Source organism: Oryza glaberrima, chromosome 10 (genome assembly GCF_000147395.1).
Source record: "Oryza glaberrima chromosome 10, OglaRS2, whole genome shotgun sequence".
Taxonomy (NCBI): domain Eukaryota; kingdom Viridiplantae; phylum Streptophyta; class Magnoliopsida; order Poales; family Poaceae; genus Oryza; species Oryza glaberrima.
In genome coordinates, this window is record NC_068335.1 from 13556892 (window position 1) to 13577678 (window position 20787).

Consider the following 20787-nt stretch of genomic DNA (forward strand, 5'->3'; position numbering starts at 1 on the left):
AAAGGGTGAAAAAAAAGAAGTTTTTTTTCCTATGGTTATGTCTAATTCACCCTTATATTTATTTTTCTATGATATACGTAAGGGTAAATTAGACAATTCATCATAGATTTTGCATGAACGATAACATGACATATCCATATGATGATTTTGGTGGACCCAAGGACTATTCTAGGCCTTATGACAAAGGTTAAGGATTTCTTTGGACCATTTAAAAGGTTAGGGACTAAACTGATCCTACAGAGAAACTTTAGGGACTAAAATAGCTATTCTCCCTTTTATTTTCAACAATAGGACTAGTGGTAATTTATACTAGTATATAGTTCGCATATTTCACAAACCACACTTAACTAGCCAACCGCTTCAATCCTCCATCTCATCACCTTTTCCATATTTTCAGTATTATGTGCTATGGGCCTTAATCGGCCCATCTTCTAGCTATGCGTGATTAGGAGGCTTGCCTCAGTCTACCTCAGTTAAGTCAATTAAGCACATATTTAGTCTAAGTAGTACTTTTATAATTTTCCTTATTGAATAAGTAGGTGATTTTAAATTTTGCGGAGAACCAGTAGTGAAGCAGGATAGGGATAGGCTCGTTGAAGGGTGGTGTACTAGTATATATTGTGGGGCCCAAATATTAGTGGTAGGGATAGTGTGGCAGTACAGATACCACCACCACATTCTAAGTAGTATAGATCTTTATTCTTTATAAGATGCGACTTTAACAACAATTTTATATTATAAGTAAGTTTATGAGATCATGAATTTATTTGGTATATGTACATGCATCATTTTAATGTATTAAACCTAAGTATTTTAGAAGTCGTGATGGTAACTTTGATTAGATTTGAGGCCTCCTTTGATTAACGTGATAGGAAAAACACATAATAGGAGAAACACATGAATTAAAGTGGTGTGATTCTCTAATTCCACATGAATAAAAAAGTACAGAACGAAAATAGGAACCTTTGACAGTGCCATAGGGGAAAAAAAGTTCATAATAAGCTCATACTTCTTACTATTTTTCCTATAAAATGTGAAGCATAAGAATACAATCTTAGTCCTTCATTTTTCTATGAATCAAAGGGATATAGAGGAAAATTTTCATAGAAATTTGAGTCTTATGAAAATCCGCCAATGAGAAAATTCCATCTATACCACAATTTTTTTGCTGGTATCAAGTAATACCATAATATTATCCTCTATTCTAAAAATGTACTTATTACTTAGTACTAGCAAAAATGTTTGTGGTATAGATGAAACTTTCCCATTGCCAGTCCTATTAATAAAAGAGGCCCTAATAACAAAATCGTCAAATATCAAAGTACAGTACCGATGAAACTGCACGAAATACCCTTTAAGAATTGTATTATTTGTTTGCACTTTTTTGACAAAAGTTCATGTCACAAGACTTGGCAGGTTATACCCAGGTATTTTAACTTGAAATTTGAAGCCACAAAATCTATTTGTTGTGCACATAGTACTATAAAGTACCCCCTTCGTTCCATTTTAAGAACAACTATGAGTTTCTGTGTTCAACTTTGATCGTCCATCTTATTTATTTTTTTAAAGAAAATTAAAAGCATAAGTCACTATAAAAAGTACTATTCATGTTTTATCATCTAATAACAATAAAAATACTAAATATAAAAAGATTAAATAACATTCATGTTTTGTCATCTAATAACAATAAAAATACTAATTATAAAAAAATTTAATAAGATAAAATTAAAGTTGGATACGGAAATTTACGTAGTGTTTGGTTTGGGGACGAAGTGGGATGGGTTAGACCTATCCTAGTTTTGTGGGATGTGATGGTTCCAGTTGTCTGTTTGGTTTATGGTATGGGATGGTTATAGTTTTCTATTTGGTAGAAGGGATTGAGGTGGGATGGGATGGACGGATTTGTACTCACCGTTAGTGCCGTTTGGGGCCGGAGGAGCTCGGCGGCGGTCGCGAAGGTGGCGGCGCTCGTGGAGGCGGCGGCGGTCGTGGACGAGGTGGAGGAGGCGGCGGGCGCGGCGACAGTGCTCGCGATGGTGGCGGCGCTCGCGGAGGTGGTGGTCGCGGTGCTCGCGGAGGTGGCGACGCTCGTGGAGGCGGCGGCGGGTGTGGAGGCGAGGTGGCTCCCGGATCTGAGAGGAGCGCGGCGGTGCTCGCGGAGGTGGTGGCGCTCGTGGACAAGCGGCGACGCTCATGGAGGTGGCGGTGGTCGTGGAGGAGGCGGAGGCGGCGGCGCTTGTGGACGTGCGGAGGTGGCGGCGGGCGTGGACGAGGCGGCGGTGCTCAGGGAGGCGGCGACGCTCGCGGACGCACGGCGGAGTTCGCGGAGGTGGCGGATGGCACGGTGACGCCGTTCGCTCGTCCTAGGTGGGACGAGTTCGTCCGCTAGTTTTTGCGGATCAGTTGGTCTTGGATCTAAAAGGAATATTCCTCTCCAGGGACCAACCTATCCCACCCACCCCTAAACCAAACACCCCTAAAAGTGGGTTCGCCCCCATCCCATTCCACCTTATTTTTGCAACCAAACACTACCTTATAGAACGGAGAGAGTACACAATAAATTTCTGCCATTTAGCAGGTTAGGGAATCAGTGTACCGGAGTAAAAATACACCACAGCTGCATATATGTGGGACCAAATGAATCGGGGAGACTGACATGTGGGCCATCCTTATGTGTGCCCCGCACGTCAGTGGCAATACATCAGGTTACCACCGGTGCACGCGAACGGCGTGACGAAAGACGAGTAGACTCCCCCAAAAATTTCAAAAATTCAAAATCCCCCGCTCTCTCCCAAACTTTCCCCCTTCCCCTTTCCCATTCGCCTCTCCACCGCCGCGGAAATCCCCCGTGCGGCCGCGCGGGTTTCGAGGCGGCGCGACGCCGGCGAGCGGCGGCGCAGGTGAGCCCCCCCTCCCTCCGCACCTCTCTCACTTGCTCGTCGCTGGTTCTCCCTGATCTCGTCGGTCTCCTTGTTCTCGTTCGAGCAGCTTGGCTGGGGTGGCTCGCTCCCGACGGCGCGGGGGGCTCGTCGGAGAAGAAGCAGAGATTCCTTCTCGCCTTCCGCGGTTCGTGTAGCTTCGCCGGAGGGCGTCCGAGGCGTCGCCGGTGTCACTAGGGGTAAGTTGCTGGGCTACTTACTGGACTCCATGATTCCCCCCCGTGCATGCGCTGCATCGTTTCCACGCTCCCTCGTGGGGGGAGATTTTAGGGTTCGGGAGGGGGAGTTGGGACCTGGGACTCGCCCTGTGCATTTCCGTGGCGATCGCTTCTGATTTTCGCCTCTGTTGCTATGGAATTGCATATTTGCCTCGTTCGTAAACCTATCGTGTAGGTTTCCGTTGGATGATTGGATCCTGAATTCTGTCCGATTGTTTTTGTCTCTCTAAATTATGGTTATCTGCCGCAAGTGTTAGGCTATGTTAGTGTCGCATTCCGCAGTATTTTTCACGGAGTTGGGTTCTTCTAGATAGTGAGTGGAGCCTGGATTGTGTATTATGTTTGTGGAAGAAGATCTCTTAATGCTGAGGGCACATTTAAATTGCTGATACACAATATTGGTTTGATATGTTTGTAATGGACTGTTCCTAGAATTTCACTGGGGGTACTAAATTGACTTGTTGGACATGCAGTCTATTTAATTTGAGCCTCAGTGCAGCAGTACACTGTTGCAGTTATCAATCAAAAGCAAGTTGTTAGCAATCAAATCATCCAGCTTAGAAATTTAGGTGTGGTACTGTGGTTATGTAATGCAGCTCCACCACCACTGTAGTAATTTAAAGTTGACAGTTGTAGTACAACGATGCAGTTATTTGTTACTACTTTTCAATGCTAGTTTCTTTTCCAAGCGTGATTGCAATATTGCCATGTGACAATCTTTTACATGTATTGCCTGCTGAATCAGGAAAAAGAAGTACAGATGTATCACTAATTCACTTATGCTTTGGTAGGCTAGTTGAGGATCAGTGTCCCTTGCTCCCATGTCAATGCTTATTTGCGGTGTTTTCGCCCTTGCTGATACAGCTGTGCTTCTCACATGTGATGGCAGATTTGAAATTTCTTCCTATAACCATGCTTGATAAAGATGTGCTTTGCAAGACCTCTGTATTCATTTGCTAAGCATAATTTTGATTCTGAAAGATTGTCTCAGACCAGTAGAATCTTGTCTTATGCAGTTGTTTTTCTATTCACCAGGTCCAACCTTCTTTAGTTAATTTGGTATACTATTATCCCAAAAGCTGCACCTATGGAAGTTGAGTTGACGAACATTCAGAAAGTGAGTAGCTATTTCCTCTGCTAAACTGCTGGATGCTTTCCTTTTTCATGTTATCCTTTCACCTTCAGATGTTTTTTCATTATAGTATTAAAAAAGTTAGCATGTTATACTTTTGTAGGCTACATCAAGTGACTATTGGAGTTTGGCCAGCAATCAATATCCATGTGGTAAATTCCCTAAGGTATCAGTTGGCGTCACAATTCCAAGGACGAGTTCTGTATCAAGAGGCAGAGATGCTGCTAGTACCGCTGCATTTGAGAAGAACTTGTCTCAGGGAACTGATGGAAGATCTAGACCTCCCAAAATGGATAATGCTTCACTTCAGGTCTCCCCAGAAGCAGCAAACCACGGCGGATCTGCTAAAGAGGTTCCTAAACCTGTCCCTGCTAAGGTTTCTGTATCACAACCTGATGATAATGCAATTGAGCAAACAGGAACCTTTTCCTTTGGAACAAGAAGAGAACAGGACAGTCATCTTGATCAATTAGATAGGCCACCACTTGTGAGTTCCCAAGGAAAGCGTCAAGTGGAATCAGCTGATAAAAACAAGCCCAACAGTGAAATGCTCAGGATGAAACTGTGGGAGATCCTTGGTGGTACTTCACAAAACAAGGAGGCTGTTGCCTCACCAAATCCTGAAGATATTGAGACGCCATGCCAACCTAAAAGTCAAATTGCCAATGGACCATCTTCAGGAAGACAGAAGGTTTTCACTTCACCTGTTCCATATAATATTAAGACACCAGCTCAGTTTAATAGTCAAACAGCGAACAAACCATCCTCTGATCCAATTGAGTCAGACTCTGACGGTCCTCAAGTAGTTGAAGTAAGACCTATTACTCGTTCGCTGGGGCGCAAGAAAGCACCAACAGGCTCCACACATCAGGATAAGAGCGGGAGTGCAAAGAAACCATTGTCTACTCATCGTTCTACACCCAAGCAGAAAATATTGGACAATGTGTTTGCCTTCAACGATAAATGCACACCTAAAACAGTAGGAAAATCTGCAAATGGTGAATCTGGCAGCTTGAGGAATCTTAGAAGCTTGAGTAGGAGGGCTAAAGTTGAGCCAAAGAAGGCACATTGTTCGGACAGGATTTCTGATAAGACTACACAGGATGATATGGAAAGAAAGGTACCTTCTAAATATATACCATCAGAGAAAAAAGGTGAGAAAACAAACTCCTTTTCTTCTTTATCCCGAACAGGAAAAACTGCTGAGAGTTGTTCTAGAAGCCCTAAAAGGGAGAGAAGGGTGAATACGATGGCTAATGTTGGGGCTCGAAAGATGCAGTTATCTGAAAATTTACTGGTCAAGACTCTAAATGATGGTGAACACAAGCTCTCTTCTCCTCAGCTTACTTCCTTTAAGAGCAAGGGAAAATGTTCTTCTATATCGCCTCAACAGAAGGAGAATGATAATACCCACATCCCTGAAGCTTCAGACAGAACAGCAGCAAGAAATATTTTTAACTCCACACCTTCTCCTGCTGCTAATCCATCTCCTGTACTGAGGAAGTACTCATGGGAACATGATAAGAGTCCTGCGATAAATGGTAAATCTGGACAGAAGGACGCCAGTCCGTTGGCAGACAGATTCAGCGACATGCCAGATGATTTTGCAAGTCCTACTTTTGCAGCAAACATAAAAATATCCCCCCACAGAAGTAAAATGCTAGACGATGACCTATTTAGCTCCAAATATCCAAAAGGTGTGAACAGGTCAAGATCAACTTCCTTTACCTCGGATCCAGAATCGGAGCCATTGGTATGCTTCAATCTCTAAAGCAGATTGCAACTTTAGTAAATGGTTCTGTTTATACTCTACGTAGCAGAGCAATTTTATCCGTTTGACACTAATTGTTCTACTGTCCAGGACAAAATGGAGAAAACCAACGAGTTACCTGGCAGTGAATCTCCTAACTCTCAGGAGGAAAGACAGAACAGAAAACAACCACATCTTTCACCCCTTTCTCCTATTGAGAGTGAAGGGGCTCAAATTTCTATTCCAAGCTTTAGAAAAGGTCAGAACGCCATCAATGCCAATTTTCTAGGCTCTTTATTAAAAAGGGGTAGACATGCTCCTGTCATGTTTAATGCTTCCATTCTAGACTCAAAGGTAGCCATGCTAACTTACAGTGCACTACCCCCTTATTCTGCATGTGGACCATACTTATTGGACAGAAATCTTATGTATATGTAATTATGTATTTCAAGCACCTCTTGAATTTATCATTTAGGTCATAGGATCAACACTGGCGATAATCCTTATAACATTTGCATAATCTGTCAGATCAATCCTGTTAGTATTGGTGTTCATGATATGTACACTTATTTTATTGGTGCAAATTTTGACATCGTTACTTTTGGCCTCATAAACGCTCGAAGTTTGACTATTTGAACATTGAATTCTAACTATGCTGGCAAGCATATTTGCAGGGTTGTTAGTGGTGAGATTGCAAAAAAGAAAAAAAATTTCTGTGTCACCCACTTCATTTACTTGACCTTTTTATGACAATTACACATTTTATGTGACATGATAAATGAGTATTTGTGTTTGCTTTTGCTGTCATTTTCGATTAGTGCTGCCTTACTAAGCCGTTAGATGTCTTCCAAGTAACCTGCTATTGTAACTTGTGTTCACTGGCCTGACTGCAGAAAATTTCCTAAATTCCTTTTTGTGGCTGTATAGTTAGGCTCTTCAGATTTTCAGCTATGTCTTGCTGCTAGGTCACAACAATTTTTTGCAACTGAAGGATCTTGAAACTTGAAAGTGCCAATTCATGAGAGCATGCCGTTTGTGTGATAGCTGACAAGTGGCATAGCAGCAACATGTGGCATATTCTGCCATGTGCAAGCATATCCTTAGTTTACATATATTTCATCAGAACTGTTTACCATGTTAAATTCGCTATTAGTTTAGTTATTCGACTGTATTATTTTCAGCCTTTCAGAACATTAATATCTTGAGCTAAAGTTCTCATTGGAGATGCACACATCTATCTATCTTAAAGTTGCTTATTCATGCCTTGTCGCTTTGTTCTTCACATGCAGGATATAAATCTCATAAATGGCTTTCAGATGTTGACAGCCCTGATAAATCTTCTATTGAGCATCTGGGCCGAAAATCACATCTAAAAGAGGGTAGAAAGGGCAAAAGGCAATTAACTTCGCCAACCCATTTTGCCACCTCTGGTAACACTGATTACTTTACTGTTGTGCTTGTGCATTCATGGTTTTCGGTCTGACCAATATTTTTTTTTCTCAGGGACGCAAGAAACAATGTCAGACAAAGAACCAGAAAAAGTCCCAGAAAACTACCTAACCAGGTTTGATTTAGGTCATTGTGGCTTAAATAGTAGGTACAAACATGATTGCTAGTTTGCTACTTGGATTAATTTCATTTCTTGACTTCCACCAGGGCTTTTGATCAGTTAGTAGTGGTGCTAGGAAGGTTCCAAACCAAAATCAAGTCTGAAACAAGGAATAAAAGTTCTAAGATACTTGCAGCTACTGGAGAGATAATACGCCAGCACCTTGAAGGGGTTGAGGGGCAGATGCAGGCTGATGTGTAAGATCGAGTGCCAGTGCCACTTAGAAACTGCCTCTTTTCTGCTTTATGCACATGCGATTGTATATAGGCCAGATATGTACTGCCTCTTTCATGCATGGCATTTAACTGTGATTTCAGGGACAAGCTGGTCAATGCAGGAAAATCTAAAAGGAAACGTCTAGAGTCAACATTTGAAGGTAAAACTCTAATCATGTCGATGCAACCATTCATAATGCAATTAATCTATGAGGGCATGATGTGGCAATATTTTTTATCCAACTATTGTTTTTTGTAACTGTAACATTTTTTATTCTACGTATTTGGATTATTCATCTCATGTAACACAAACTCTTAAATCTTGATTCATCAATACAGAGTCATGTTTGAACTCTAGATAGAATGTTTGAAGTCTACTACAGGATAACAATGTAATCTGCCTGTTCCCCTTGGTTTGGTTGGCTAGAATGACAAGTAATTTGAAATGGAGGGAACATTAGTTTGAGAAAATCTCATGCAGTATTTGTCTTATTCTGCCTGCAATCATCTGATGTGGCTTGGACGCTTGGTCTTTATCTACTTCGTTATTTTGATCTCGTATTATATACTGAGTTAAATCTCAATATGCAACTGTATATAATGTTACAACTTCTTTTTCCTTCATGCCTTGTTTTTCTTGGATGATTTTAACTATTCAACTGATGTCTTCTGGTTTGCAGAGCAACAAGAAAAGTTAAGGATTCTTCACGAGAAGTTCAAGGAGGAGGTCAACCAGCAGTTGCTCGGTTGCAAGAACTCTGTTGAGGATTTTGAGGCTTACCATGCAGAACTTAAGGGAGTTGCTGACAAGCAAAGTAAGTTAAACTTAATACATACACTATCTTTATGAATGGGACTGAAGCAATTAAAGATTTCTTACCAATGTACACCTGAAAATCCCATAAAAATAATGTACACCTGAAAAAAGTCTCTAAGGTTGCAAGGCCATGTTAACATTCTATATACTGAGCCTGATGAACTATTCCCTCCATTTCACAACCTAGGAGGCACCAAGTAAGAACCAATAAATGTTGAGATGACCATAAATATGCCTACTAAATGACATGCTAGACACACTCCACCTGTTTTACAGCTTTAAATTAGGGTATAATAGAAAAGGGTGGAATATTTACATTAATTATGAAAAGAATGTATCCCGAAAAGGACGGGCAGTTTTTGTGAAATGTAGGGAGTATGGTTATAAGCATTTCCATTGGAATTCTCTACTTACAAATTGGTAACACTACATGTTATCCAGTCATTTGTACTTCAACTCTTTCTTAGTATAGTTGAAATCACACGTTTAGTTTTCGTGAAAAAACCTAACGAATTTAGTTGAAAAGAATGACAGCCCAATCTTCGTATGAAGTGAGTTTTCTGAGAGGTTCGCCGGTTCCCCTGCAATGGCATACTTGTCCAGTGACATAACTCCAGCTTTGATCCTCTCTTAGCACTATTAGGATGCAAGTTATGGTGTGGTTAACATGACAACCACTTCAAGGATTCTATTTATACTACCGTTCACTGACCCATGGTGTGTGCTAATATTTGCATCAACAGAAGCCTCACACAAGAAGCTCCTTCAAAATGCTGAGAAGACAGTCGGCGCTCAGCTGAGCGACGCGGAGACCAAAATTGCTGAGGTCCAGAAGGTGAGCCAATGCAACTTTTAAACCATCCTGATAAATGATAACCATATATCTACCAAATGCTCAATCTGTTTTTGACACGTTGCTTTGCAGAGGGCACGGAAGAGGATGAAGGGCCTCAAATTTGTGCTCAAGGAGCTCATTGCAGAAACTGCAGAGTAACCCAACCAAAGTTGGTTCACTCTGCACAAGTACATAGCAAAGGTGTATTGACCAGGACGTACAGTTTCACTTACAAATAGGCTACTGTTTCATTTACAAAGGGTTAAAGGAGAATTTACAAAAGGGTACAGGAGAATAGTGTCAGAATGCATATAGGTTTCTTACCAGATGAACTTTTCACAGCATACATTCAAGGATTCTATTCTTTCCATTAGCATACATTCTTCGCCTAGCTATCAGATAGACATGCATTGTTACCGGCGTGCCAGTTTGAATAATTTACATTCCTGAGAACCGACACATTTTCTGTGTACTGTAATCGTATTTTATGAAAATTGAAAATTCATAAGTTGGAACATCTACTGCAAAGTTGCGATGCAAATGCTCATTGTACTTGGTTTGGTGGCAATGTTCTCTCCATTATTTCAGCTGTGAAGAATGTGTAATGTGTACATATGTTTCTGCAGTTGTAACGGGAGCTAACCATCTCCCTTGCAGTTAGAAATCTTCTCTACTTCTATGTGGTCTCTAATAAACCATGTACTGCTAATCTATAAAAAAGAAGCTATCTTTTCAATGAGGTGCTTATTGTATCCATCTTGCACCTCAAGGATCAATGGAAGATGATGTTTCTTTCTGATGAAAGACGAAAAAACATCAAACGAGTGATGCGGCACAAGCACCACTCTTACTATACAGCACAAAACCGCCTATAGTTTTTAGCTTCAGTTGCTATGAGCTTCCACTGTCAATACCTGAATCAGTGGAAGTCTGGTTGCCCTGTTGATGTCAAGCACCGGTGCCACATCCTGCTGTTTGGATCGACGAACCTTGTGGACTTGATGACTTCTGAGATTGGCAAGTAGACGTTGTGCGTGTTGCATATGCCGGTTGTGATGCCACTGAACCCTGCAAATGCACCATGAACCTGCGAAGTTCCATCAGAAATCAATGCTGAGACAACATGAGCTGCTAGAACTTGTGTGGCAGAAAGCTAATGAAGGGAAAGGTGCCTTACAGCATTCTGACCAAGCACAGTGCATAGGATGGCGTCGGATGCATTGGCACGCACAGCACGGACCATGTATGTAGGATCAATGTACTTCACATCAGAATGTACTCCTATTTCCTTGAAATGGGCCTTGATCTGTGGCATGGCACGGTTTAAGTTAGATTTGGTTTGGCATGTGATTTTTGATACATCATCAAGGTGATGGTCATTCGATGGACAAACCTTCTGATGAAGGTGCACGCCGATATCACCAAGGATCATGTTCCCTGATGCATCAGTTGCGTTTGACTGTTGCAGATGTTCCTGATAATACATTGCAGCATTTCTTACATAATTATTATATATAAAGTGGATGATAGACTGGATAGCTTACAGCAATGATCTATGTGGTATACTAATACTCCATATCACAACCTTGCCCCTAATATAAGAGATACCCGGTACTAACATGCAGAATCATTCATACTGAAAATCTTTCTTTAAACAATTTGTTTTCTATCTGGAATTAGCCTTACCTGTCCCGCTCCTTCGGCTACACAAATCAGAGCAAATCCCTTGGTTTCTATCAAGTGCTCAAGGTGTTGAAGAACTCCATTTGGCCCATCAAGAGTGAACGGTACCTTCACATAGATTACCGATGAGCTTGATCAACCGTAGTGGCATAGTACATAGGTTATACATAACAACAGAAGAGTTCATACCTCAGGTATCAGGCAGATATCTACTTGGCCACTAGACAGGGAAGCATGCATTGTGATAAAGCCACTGCTTCTTCCCATCAGCTTGACCAATCCAATGCCATGAAATGCAGAATGTGCCTAATACACAAAAAATTGTTACTGCTACCAAACTAGTTTTGGTGGTAACTGGTAACTATGATGTGCATATTATATATATAGTTCTTCAGTCAGACAAGTTCATTCTGAATGGCTCATGAAATGAATCACCTCAATATATGCAGAGTTTATAGCTCTCTGTGCTGCTTCAACTGCTGTATCAAATCCAAATGTCTTGTCCATCAGTAGTATGTCATTATCAATGGTTTTTGGAACGCCCACAATTGATACTTTCAGTTTTCTCTTGCGGCACTAGATCAAAAGAAAGAAAAAGAGGCAAATAGAAAGATAGATGTAAGATGGCCATCCACTCATGCTATATATGACTGAGGTCAGATATTTTTTTTGTCTATTAAAATCCAGGAACAAAAGATAACTTTTGTTCAGAAACAATGAACACGGAATTTAACATACCTCCTCATGTATAAGGTTAGCTCCAGCATGAGTTCCATTTCCACCTAGAACAAAGAGCATGTCAAGCCTCCGGGCCTGAATGTGGTATGTAAAAATCAAATCGATAAGTTTTTTTGTGCATCAGTTCATCGTAAAAATATATTTTGAATTGTAGAATGATGTATTCATGCCTGTATGCTGTCGACAATGTCTGAGATATTTGTCCCACCACGAGAAACTCCTAAGAAACTTCCACCAGCAAGATTGATATTCTGGACAACTTGCCTATTAAGCTGAGTGAAGGGGAAAAAAAGACCATTAAACTACTTTTGGTATGATTATCATTATTTTTCCAGAAACTTGGTTAATGTCTCTTACTGGCACTTCTGCTAAATGATCCTCAAAAAATCCACGGAAACCATGCTGTATTCCAACAATGTTTTTCACTCCATATTTTTCCAGTGTAAGCACAATCTACAAGAGTGCAAGCAAGATCAAGTTGACAATTAGGGTTTTGTTGAAGAGAATCTCAGAAATATAATCATATGATGGGTTAGTCAACTTCTATTTTTCTGTACGGGTCTCAAAGTTCAACTTGTCCTGTTCTATTCAACAGTTCTACCTGCCGAATGACATCATTGAGACCAGGGCAAAGTCCACCACAGGTGACAATTCCAGCCTTTACATACTGAGGTTCAAAATATATTTGTTTACGTGGGCCAGCACGGTGCACCCTGGAGAAGATAACTTTTGGTTACAGAAGTGAAAAGCACTGTCACAATTCAACATTTGAATTTGTGGATAATATTTATCACCATTGTTCGACCCAGCTGCAATCAGGGTCAATGCAATCAGCTCCAGCAGATGTTGGTGAAGCAAACTTAATAACCTAAAGAAGGAACAAATTTGCAATGAGAACTTCTTATTGTATCAAGAAGAAAGTAAACAACGAGCAGTTCTACAACATGTCCTTTAGAGTAGCAGGAATAATACTCGAACGAAAAATTCCTACCGCCACATGGCTTAGATATGATTCTGCATTTAAAAATTATTGAAACTAAGTTCAGGTTATCCATGCTCATGCACTGTATTCCGAAAGTGAAAAAACAAAATCCAGAGCACATCTTGACATGACCAGAGTCTAATGAAGTACTTGTTATTGAGTATTTGTCTATTTGAGCTTATCCATGTCTAGGTAAATCTGATTGCTCAATGTCAAAGCAATAAAACATACCTTCAAAAGTGCTCTGTCATCGTCATTCACATAGCCATTCCATGATCCTTGCATAGAACCATTAACATTCTCCAGAGGGGTCCTGTTGTAGGCATAGAAATCATGTTATACATAAAACAAATCCTAGAGAGATAGACGTTTCAAGATTCAAACGTATTTCTCACCTGCTCTTGAGGGAAAACGTTGTTGGCCTCGGTTCAACGTCGATTACATCTTTCAAGTGAGGCAAACTGAACCGCCTATCGAAATCCTCCTGGAACTGCTTCTTCCAGTCTGAGTTTGAGAAGTCTAGCTGCGGGCGATCGACGGATATGGCTCTAGTAACCAATCGGCATGTTCTTGATTTCTTATTGTATCTAACACATCGCGGATTGCAGCCGGGCACACCAAAACAACACGGGTCCTTCTGGCCTGAAGTGATTGAGCCAGCAAAATCCACTGGTGATTTTAGAGCCATTCTTCAGATTGATGTTGCCGATCATGCAACTACCCTGCAGAGTAGGTTCCATCAGCACTGACAAATACATAAGCATTTCTGCAATTTTCCCAATAATCTTCTACTTTTGTCTCCAACTGTATCTGTATCCCAGAAAAAAAAGAAGAAAAATAAAAGAAAAGAATATTCCTACACTACAGGCAGGTGACCAAACTAATCAATTCAATGTATTGCTCCACCTTTTTTCCTACAAGGGCAGATGACATATGCATATGCTCCAGGAATCTTGGACTTAAGCTATTACAAACTGTCTACGACTAATAAGCCACAAAAGAACAACCGCAGAATTAGCATGTGAAAACATCAACCAAAACATTGACAAGAAGCGGAACAAATCATACTCCGAATTTTTTTGGGGGTAAAAGATGATTCTTTTTTTCAGAGTAAAAATCTTCTCCACCCTGAAACCATGTAAAAACAAAAGGAGATTGCAGGATCAATCACTCCCACCCCGCCGGGAAAAAAACAAAAAATCACCTAAGCACGACCTACCACGAACGCAGCGAAGCCACACCAACAAAAAAAAAAAAAAAAAAAATCAAGAAACGCACCTCTCCCCGGTCGCCGGAGTAGCGGAGAGAGCGAAGCGGCGACAACGGCGGCGGCGGCGGCGGCGGCTTGTTGTTATAGCGGCGGAGGGGAGACGGCCACCTCGATGCCTCCGTCTCGTTTTTTTTTTTCTTTCTTCCTCGGCCAGAGAGAATTAATCCAATCCACGCCACGGAGCTCTCGACGGGTTGTTGTACCAACGCAAGAAGAAGAAGAAAAAGAAGAGGGAATCCAAGAACTCGAGGGGCGCCGGAGGGGGGAGACGAATCGGGTGGGGGGAAGGGAATGGCTCGATCTTCCTCTCCCGAATCGAGGGATCAAAGCGAAGCCACCAATGGAGGAAGAGGAGGAGGCAAAAAAAAGCCGGCGCCTTTGGAAATTGGGTCGCTGACTGCTGAGGCCAGCCGCCACGCGCGGCCTCGTTTTCTTTTCTTTTCTTTTCTTTTTTTTCCTTTTCTTTGAATTGTATTTTTATAAGGAGTTTTTTGGTTTGGTTTCTTGCGTGGTTGTCTATGACCCTGTTTGATTCACACTTCATACGTCCTGTCACATAATCGTATATTTGGACGCTAATTTAAAATATTAAATATAGATTAATTACAAAACATATTCTATAATTTTAGACTAATTCGCGAGACGAATCTAATTGAGCCTAATTAATTCATGATTATATTATGTGATGCTACTGCAAACCTTTGCTAATTATGGATTAATTATGCTTAAAAAATTCGTCTCGTGGATTAGTTCTCCTTTATAAAATTAGTTGGTTTATTAGTCTATGTTTAATACTTCAAATTAGTGTTTACACATCCGATGTGAATGAGATTAAAAAATTTTTAGCCCTATCCAAACACCCCTATGTCTTGTGGTGTTCTTCCATTTGGGCCATACACAAGATCCAGTTTTTCGTAACAAGGATTTAATCTGTTTTACATCGCCTAACACCGAAAGAATAATTAATCGTAAATACTTATTGTGACAAAGATGACATGTGTTCCGTAACTTGAACAGTTGAACCTGAGAGAATAAGTTCCACTACCAGAAGCCTAACTAAATGAGCTATGCTCACTTCGCAGAACACACGTCATCTTTGTAACAATAATTATTATACAATTTTGCTATATATTTATCGACAAATTTTACCCCAAAAATTTGACAGATGTAATTATAGTACAATCGTAGTATAATTACACTGTAACTTGCATGAAATTACACTGTAACTGTAATGTAACTTGTATGTAACTTCCAAAAATCTCTCCGTAACATGTTACTCCCTCCGTTTCGAAATGTTTGACGCCGTTGACTTTTTAGCACATGTTTGACGTTCATCTTATTCAAAAAATTTAAGTAATTATTAATTCTTTTCCTATCATTTGATTCATTGTTAAATATATTTTTATGTAGGCATATAATTTTATATATTTCACAAAAGTTTTTGAATAAGACGAACAGTCAAATATGTGCTAAAAAGTCAACGGTGTCAAACATTTCGAAACGGAGGGAGTATTTCGGTAAAATGGAGGTCGTGGGAACAAATTCTTTCACATATGTGTATGCTATGATTTGTTTTCTTCCTCACCAAAACAAATCTTGTAATAGATCTAACGATTCAAAATTACGTGAAACTTACATATAAGTTACACTGTAGTTACATGTAAGTTATAATGTAATTACATATAAGTTACAGTGTAATTACACTATGATTGTACTATAATTACATCTGTCAAATTTTTAGAAGAAAATTTGTCGACAAATATATAGGTGGTCCCATTATTATAACCAAAGTATTTTATTTCGGGTAGAAATCTAAAAATTTCCACCTTCTATAATAGCTGATAATAGTTTAATTTATATGGAGATAAGGAAGATTGCTTTGTTAATTTCAACCGGTTTCTATTCGAAAGACTTATCCTGATCAGGTGTGATCGATTGATAGATGACAACAGGGGATAGAAAGTGCTCATCACATGGCATCGCTTTGTAGTACCACTCATGTTGACAATGGACGGATTAAGCATTGACAGTGAGTGATAGCAGATCACATGGTTGGCTTAATTTGATCATAATTTATGGACACGTTGTTGGCCTGTAATCGATCTTTTGTTACATTAGGTTCTCCTTTTTGCTCAAGCTGTGTTATACCTGTGTATTTATACTATTTTTATCTCGAAATAAAGCAAATAACAGCTCTCTAATTCGCACCAAACGACGGCCGGCACCACTTAATTTTCAATAATTCATTACTTCAGTTTATAGGCCTCAGGCAAAAAAAAAAAATCGTTCATCATGGTACGATTATGAAATTTAGACATTTAAAGAGGATTGTAGTGAAAAAAGTATACAACATTTTCTCAGGGGACCTGGAATATTCGTTCTTTTGTTGTCCAATAATAATAGTCTTTGCCGGACATTTCGATGCTTCCAACAGAACAGTTTCTCTTTTTTTTTTTCTGGATTTGACCAACTGAATATCTTATTCACAGAGACAAGTGTACGAAAAATATAGAAAAGGAGGAGTACTATTTTGCTTTGGTCACCAAAATATTAAATATGGCACGTGGAGCCCAAGTGTTGTTGTCAATGTCCAAGTTTTCTACAGGGCAGCATGCATGTAGTGCATACATTTCGTCACCAGTAACACATGTTTGGAACTTTCGGACCATCTTTGAAAACTTCTTTTTCAAAAAATCACAAACCCGAACTAGGGTAATTATACCAATGAAAAAAACATTTTCCTTAGGTAATTATAATAGAAATTTCTTGCTGATCACAGTCAATTACAAGAAGATAGTACATTGAAAGCACTTTAAACCCTTGCATAGCTAGGATATACATAACCAAACATATATCCATTTATCGAATTTGTAATAATTAAAACTTAATTTGCACCAACTTGATATTCATGTTCATCAGTTTCAAACACCACCTACCTCACCCACAAAGTTGAGAAACTATATGGCTATATGAAGTATTGCGGGTCATCAATTCTAAGAGTGTGTTCAGTAATATACCTTTTCAATTGGTACCCCTCGTTTTTTCACGAGAATATTTCCTAAACTGCTAAACGGTACTTTTTTTTACAAAAAACTTATATAGAAAAGTTGCTTTTAAAAATATATTTATCTATTTTTCAAGCTTTTTAAAGCTAATACTTAATTAATCATGCATTAATCCACCGCTCCGTTTCGCATGCCAGGAGAAAGATTCCCAACCCCAAACAAACGCAACCTAAGACTATGCCGTCATCCATGCCCTAGTTAAAACACTCCCTATCCATATTCTCCAAATGTTGACATGTCACAACCAAAGTCCTCCTAACAAGGCTTCTGTATAATAACCCAAGTACGGATCAAATGGTCAAGTAAAAAAAATATAACATACAAAAGAGGATTTTTTTACAACACATTATTACTACAAATCAAAGCAATCAACAAGTAACAGCTATTTGTACCAACAGTACATGTGTTTTCAAGTTATCCTGAATTTCAAGCCAGACCCTGCTACATTACAAAGGTGAAGGTAGCCTTGACGCTACTTGGATGATGGACCAAATAGAATGAGCAAAGCGGTATTCATAAAATAGATATCTAATTGTCTCTTCTTTGTGAAGAAAACAACAATTCTTACAACCTTATCGGTTTATATACATATAATTTATACATATGGAATTCAAATATATACGTATAAACTTGGTAAACATGGGCAAAAAGGAGATGTCTAAGGAAGGAGACCCAATTCAGCCCATATAAAACGAATTCGGCAACATGCTTAAAAAAGGGAAAAAGTACACCGAAGGTCCCTTAACTTGTCATCGAGTTACAAAATCGTTCTTGAACCGTAAAACCGGATACAACGCATCCTCCAACTTACAAAACCAGTGCAAACTAGGTCCCTCGACAGTTTTGACTCCGGTTTTATCCGACGTGGCATATGACTCGGCATGGGACCCACGCGTGCCCCACACTCAGGGTGACCACGTCATCATTTCTTCCTCTTCTTATTTCCTTCCTCCTCTCTCTCAGTTTTCTCCTCGGTAGGGTGAGGTGGGACAGGGCAACGACGGCGCCTCGATGGGGCGAGGTGGGACAGGGCGGCCAGCGACAGCGGGCGACGGAGGAGGAGCGGTGCGCAGGCGGCGGGGGAGCACCTGGGTGGCCAGCGACAGGCGGCAGGGTGGAGGCAGGCGTTGTGGCAGCGAGCAACGAAGGAATAGCGGTGTGCATGCGGCGGGGGTGCACCTGGGCGGCCGGCGATGGGCGGCGGGGTGGAGACATGCGCTATGGCGGTAGATGACAGAGGAAGAGAGGTGCACAGGCGGCGGGGGAACACCTGGGCGGCCGGCCTCCACCGCGTCACGGCCGCAGTCCATCGTGAAGCCCGAATCGGGGAGCGCCGCCGGGGAGGGTTTCGTCGGGGAGGACCCGCCGCTGGCCGCCGTTTGATCCCAACCTCGCCGTCGTGCTCACCGGGTTCATGTTTGAGGCCTACACCAGCCCACCCGTGAGCCCACATGAGGCGGCGGCGACGGGCGACGACGCGGGAGCAGGAGGGCCTCCTCCCACGCCACCGCCACTGCCTCCGCCGCAGACGGTGGTCCATGGCAGCGAGACAGATCGAGGACTCCGTGTACCGGTCCCGCGCCGTCGGCGGTGGCGGTGGCGGCGGCGTGGAGGGAAGCCCTCCTGCTCCCGCTTCGTTGCTGCGTCGTCACCTCGTCACCGCCTCGTCGCCCGTCGCCGCCGCCACCAGACTCCCGACCTGTCGGCTGCACTGCTGTCTGCTGAGACCCTGAGAGAAAAGAAGAGGAGAGAGAGGAAGAGAGGTGGAGTGGAAGAAGAGGCTGACATGTGGGACCCACATGGGTCTCACGCTGAGTCAGCTGCCACATCAGACAAAACCGGAGTCAAAACCCACTGAGGGATCTAGTTTGCACTGGTTTTATAAGTTGAGAGATGTGTTGTATCTGGTTTTGCGGTTCGAGGACGATTTTGTAACTCGATGACAAGTTAAGGGACCTCCGGTGTACTTTTTCCTAAAAAAACAGCATGTGAAATAATTTACCAAAAATGAAAAAGGCTTAAACCGCGTGGGCCAAAAATAGAATGGACTGATCTGATCATGTGGATTGGGCTACGCGCAATCGCCCATTAGCATTTTCGGGCCAAAAATAGAATTTGTGTGTGCGCGTGTTTTTTTTACTCCTCACAAGCTAAAATTAATCGATTTTTGCTATAGATTTGTCGTGTGATTTTTGCTATAGATTTGTCGTATGATTTTTTCTATCGGATTTGTCGTTTTTTAGGCTGTTCGATAAGTGCCAAGATTCGTGCACATATAGCGCTGGGAATCCGCATAGGATTCAGTTGGACGGGTTAGAGGCGCTAATTTCTTTTTTTGCGCTCTAAAAAATTGATATGCACGCTGTTCTCTCTCGTTCTCTCTCAATTGAAACTAAAATAAAAATAAAATACAAAATTACAGTCCTATATAACAAAAATTAAATTTGTAAATTCAGTTGATATGACATTTAAGTGCACTGTAATTTTTATAACAATGTTGTGTAAGTAAATATTTATTTGTTATTTTTTTAATATATAAAGTTACAGTCCTATATAACTAAAATTACATTTATAAATTCAGTTGATATGACATGTAAGTGCACTGTAATTTTGATAACAATGTTGTATAAGTAAATATCTATTTGTTATTTTCTTTAAAATATAAAATTACAGTCCTATATAACTAAAATTACATTTGTAAATTCAATTGATATGAAATGTAAGTGCACTGTAATTTTGATAACAATGTTGTGTGAGTAAATATCTATTTGTTATTTTCTTTAATATATATAATTACAATCCTATATAACTAAAATTACATTTGTAAATTCAGTTGATATGACATGTAAGTGCATTGTAATTTTGATAAAAGTATTGTGTAACTAAATATGTATTTTTATTTTCTTTTGTAGTCTGTTGGATGTAAATTTAAGGGTAGAAAAAATCTGGGTGATTTTTTCTTAGAAATCACCCGACAAATAGATAGACAATCCCAAAATTAATCATGCCTTTTTTCCCCCGAAATTCAAGTAATGACTAGCCAGGGATGGGAGTGACTCATTTCTCAACCTAGTAATTTACTTGACTAGTTGCAAGCAAAACCGCGCAATTAATCGCATGTTTGCACTTGATCTTGATGCACATGCGATGGATTCTTTTCAAGTGTGGTTTATTAAAAATCAAAGGTATTTTTTGAGGACTTGCGTCAGTCCTTCGCCCAAAATGCCTAGTTCAACTGAACATACTAGTTACTATAGATGGTATAGATGGCCATAAGGCCCGAGGCCCGAAGGCTTGGCCCAAGGCACGGCTTTTTGGCCCGGCCCAAGCACGGCACGGCCCGACTTGGGTTAGGCCCGTGCCGGCCCGGCCCGGCCCGACCGCCGGGCCGTGCCTGGGCCTCCCCGCCGGCACGCTGGGCTGGCCCGGCACGGTCGGGCCGGCCCGGCACGATGGGCCGGCAGGCCAGGCCCGGCACGCAAAGTATAAGGACTAAAAATAGACATATAAATGTAACTGTCCAAAGAATAGGGA

General features: G+C 40.9%; 2 protein-coding genes across 2 annotated transcripts; one reads left to right on the top strand and one right to left on the bottom strand.

The window, feature by feature from the left end:
* Nucleotides 1-2792: 2792 nt before the first annotated feature.
* On the top strand, nucleotides 2793-9744 carry LOC127752545 (meiosis-specific protein PAIR3). Its single transcript, XM_052277955.1, has 12 exons — nucleotides 2793-2900; nucleotides 2989-3118; nucleotides 4193-4274; nucleotides 4393-6042; nucleotides 6151-6298; nucleotides 7329-7469; nucleotides 7543-7603; nucleotides 7696-7845; nucleotides 7966-8024; nucleotides 8544-8678; nucleotides 9424-9515; nucleotides 9606-9744. The coding sequence occupies exons 3-12, from the start codon at nucleotides 4245-4247 to the stop codon at nucleotides 9672-9674; spliced, it is 2535 nt and encodes an 844-aa protein (XP_052133915.1). The 5' UTR covers nucleotides 2793-2900; nucleotides 2989-3118; nucleotides 4193-4244; the 3' UTR covers nucleotides 9675-9744.
* Nucleotides 9745-10053: 309 nt separating this feature from the next.
* On the bottom strand, nucleotides 10054-14614 carry LOC127752546 (ATP-dependent 6-phosphofructokinase 5, chloroplastic-like). Its single transcript, XM_052277956.1, has 14 exons — nucleotides 14197-14614; nucleotides 13314-13640; nucleotides 13150-13231; nucleotides 12731-12804; nucleotides 12538-12649; nucleotides 12294-12389; nucleotides 12107-12208; nucleotides 11937-12011; nucleotides 11634-11774; nucleotides 11388-11504; nucleotides 11202-11306; nucleotides 10909-10989; nucleotides 10693-10821; nucleotides 10054-10602 (listed from the first exon to the last, which is right to left on the bottom strand). Exons 2-14 carry the CDS (start codon nucleotides 13604-13606, stop codon nucleotides 10435-10437), a joined length of 1575 nt encoding a protein of 524 aa, XP_052133916.1. The 5' UTR covers nucleotides 13607-13640; nucleotides 14197-14614; the 3' UTR covers nucleotides 10054-10434.
* Nucleotides 14615-20787: the final 6173 nt, after the last annotated feature.